At 39.5% G+C, this 2,668-nt stretch overlaps 1 protein-coding gene across 1 annotated transcript; it reads right to left on the reverse strand.

The window, feature by feature from the left end:
* Nucleotides 1-337: 337 nt before the first annotated feature.
* LOC134224055 (C-type lectin 37Da-like) lies at nucleotides 338-990 on the reverse strand. Its single transcript, XM_062703294.1, has 2 exons — nucleotides 837-990; nucleotides 338-777 (listed from the first exon to the last, which is right to left on the reverse strand). The coding sequence occupies exons 1-2, from the start codon at nucleotides 936-938 to the stop codon at nucleotides 394-396; spliced, it is 486 nt and encodes a 161-aa protein (XP_062559278.1). The 5' UTR covers nucleotides 939-990; the 3' UTR covers nucleotides 338-393.
* Between the last annotated feature and the right edge of the window lie 1,678 nt (nucleotides 991-2,668).

Here is a 2,668-nt window from a genome sequence, read left to right on the forward strand (position 1 = left end):
TATAGGCGAAAACGAACTTTAAGGGAACTTTTGTTGCTTGGAGGATACTTTGATTCCAAAAAGAACACAAAGTATTATTCATATCCTTTTATATGCTTATTTGATAAAGAATATCCTTGATTACTGAGTCCAGAAATGTTCAATACGGTTCGTTAGTAATTAGAAGCGTTACACTGTGTTTTGTGGGTAAAATTGGGAGATTTTTCATTGGCGCTTCGTGCGGATTGGCAGAACCCCGATCCCTTATATTAGGATCACCACACAGAAAACTCTTTCTTCCCAACAACGCCATGGAGAAAATGGTTGGCATTCGTTGGATCTAGATCTTTTTGGGATGTTTCAATTTATCGAAAGTTTCATTGCAGTGTTATTCGCATTATTCGGCATTGCATATCAAAACTGTTGAACACAATCACATTCCACGCTTTCACATATGAAATACAGCGACGTCTCCGCACACGGGTTGTCGTTCCAGCTCCAGTTATAGTTGGCAGATGGAATATACGCCAGCTGTATGCAGTCTTCATTCTGTCCAGCGTTGTTCGGCTCATCCTTTTTCCAGTTTGCGTAGGTAACTCTTTCACCGGTGGCTACCCATATGAACACACCTTCTTCGGCTAGATCGCTTCCTCCGATCCAGAAGCCGCAGCTCACCTCGGAGAATTTGTCCGTGGTTCGAACGTACTGAGCCACGGCATCGTTATCCGCTTGTGACTTGATTATAACCAGGCGCATTTGTAACGAATTACAGAACTCATTGGCCTTGAACCAGTTGGACTGTCGAGAAAGGTTTTATCAGATATCCGTGGTGCAAAACTGGTTCGATTGGTACTTACGTGGATGCTGGGAATATAGTATCGCGCATTCGATGGTTTAATTGCACTTAAAGAGTGAAATGAGAGAAAGAAAACCAAAACGGAAACCCCCTTCGATTGCATTCCGCAGAACGAAAGTTTTGTGCGCTGATACGGGTTCTGAAGAGGTTTTAGCAATCGAAGCGATTCGTTAAATGCTTATCAGTATTCGTTTGTTTTATTTGACGTAGTGAACTCAGATTAATCTTTTTTTCCGGTGCTTTTCTCGTGCATCATAGATGGAAATATAAAAAACCCATGAGATATAGTTATTAATTTTTAAACGACCTGGTTCAAATTTTGTAATGACTTGGCATCAATGTGAATGTTGAGCATGGCAAATAAGGTTGAGCAGCGGTTTTTCAAAACAAGCTGGCTATAATCATTTTCCCCTCGGTAGTTGTTAAACTCTTCCCTTGTTATACTCAGCGATATAATACTAGTAAAAATGGTTTTGGCAGAAGGGGCCCATGTTCAACGGCTTAATGGTTAACCCCCTGGCAAACTGTAAGTCGTGGGGCTTATAGTTATAGCACAGACAAACGGACGTAACAGCTTGAAAATTGAACATAATTTCTCTAGTGTTACGTCTGTTTATCTGTGGTCGTAGTGTGGGGGTGACACTGAGTTTTTCACGATTTACTCAATCTTAATCGTGATTTTCGCATGAGGAAATACCGAGAGGATCGAAGTAGGTTGCGGTTGAAAACGGACGCGAAAAAATTCATCTGGATTGTCAATTGTCAAAAAATTCAAGCTATTAAATTTCAAGTTAAGTGATGTAAAGGACCGGTCAAATAAGTGACGATCTTGAAGAGTTCCGAATACGCTGTTGTGTTTGAAGAACGATGTCTTTTTCCAACGTCAATGAAACACCGAAAGCACGAAAATGTGATGGGATGAATGGATCACTCCAGAAACTATTCTTGTCATAGATAAGTAACACATTTTCTTATTTGCATTTCTTAGGGGTCCATATTGATTATTTCACGCGTAAATCGGTCTTTTTAAGGTTACTCGGAGAAGCACTACCCCTTTTCGAAGAAAAAGGTTTGCATCAATGATGAAAATGATGGTCACTCGATGATTCTGCTGTACCGTCGACCAATAACAGCTTAATTGATGGATGCCCCACCAAGGGTACACTGATATTCTTCCTCCACCTTCATACAGGAGCTTGGCAGAAGGAAGGTCGTGCGATATGTGCCATCACAAATATTGCCCTCCGCTCGCTTTCAAATCGACTTCTATAAAAAACATTCTTCATGCCTGCCGTATCCTAACGGAACTATCAATTCTATACTTTCGCCTCTAATGCTATCATGAACATGTACGTCCAAGTTTGGAAGATGATATTAGCATTTCCATATCATTAATATATGTTAAATTTGTGTGACAGTGCTAATATCACATTCATAATAACTAATGTTCCTAGTAACATTGTTATTTTCAATACATCAATTAAATAGTATATATTTATTACGTTCTACCTTTTTCATATATCCAGCTTTCCACGTTCGCCATAATGGCGACTGCTATAAATGGTTTTGACAGTAACTGCTTCCGACGCTTGACTGCTTTCGGCGCTCCCGACGGTGGTTGTATCTTAGCAACTATATTACACTGTTTATTTATTGATACGTGAGCCTGTATAAAATGGATAAAACTGGGGAATATTCAATTCTAGTAACAAGCGATAAGAAACATTTTCTTGATTTGGCGAATCAATTATGTCTTAGGTGGAAGAAAAACAATTCGGCATTCAAACGCAAGAATTAGTCAAAGTACAAGTTCTTTTTGTTTAGCTTGTAACG

This window comes from Armigeres subalbatus, chromosome 3 (genome assembly GCF_024139115.2).
Source record: "Armigeres subalbatus isolate Guangzhou_Male chromosome 3, GZ_Asu_2, whole genome shotgun sequence".
Lineage (NCBI taxonomy): Eukaryota > Metazoa > Arthropoda > Insecta > Diptera > Culicidae > Armigeres > Armigeres subalbatus.

Bases quoted from the DNA above. Each gene is read 5' to 3' on its own strand.
- LOC134224055 (XM_062703294.1), bottom strand. From the start codon at position 938: ATGCAATCGAAGGGGGTTTCCGTTTTGGTTTTCTTTCTCTCATTTCAC. The intron at 778-836 runs GTAAGTACCAAT...CTTTCTCGACAG, and splicing joins ACTATATTCCCAGCATCCAC to TCCAACTGGTTCAAGGCCAA.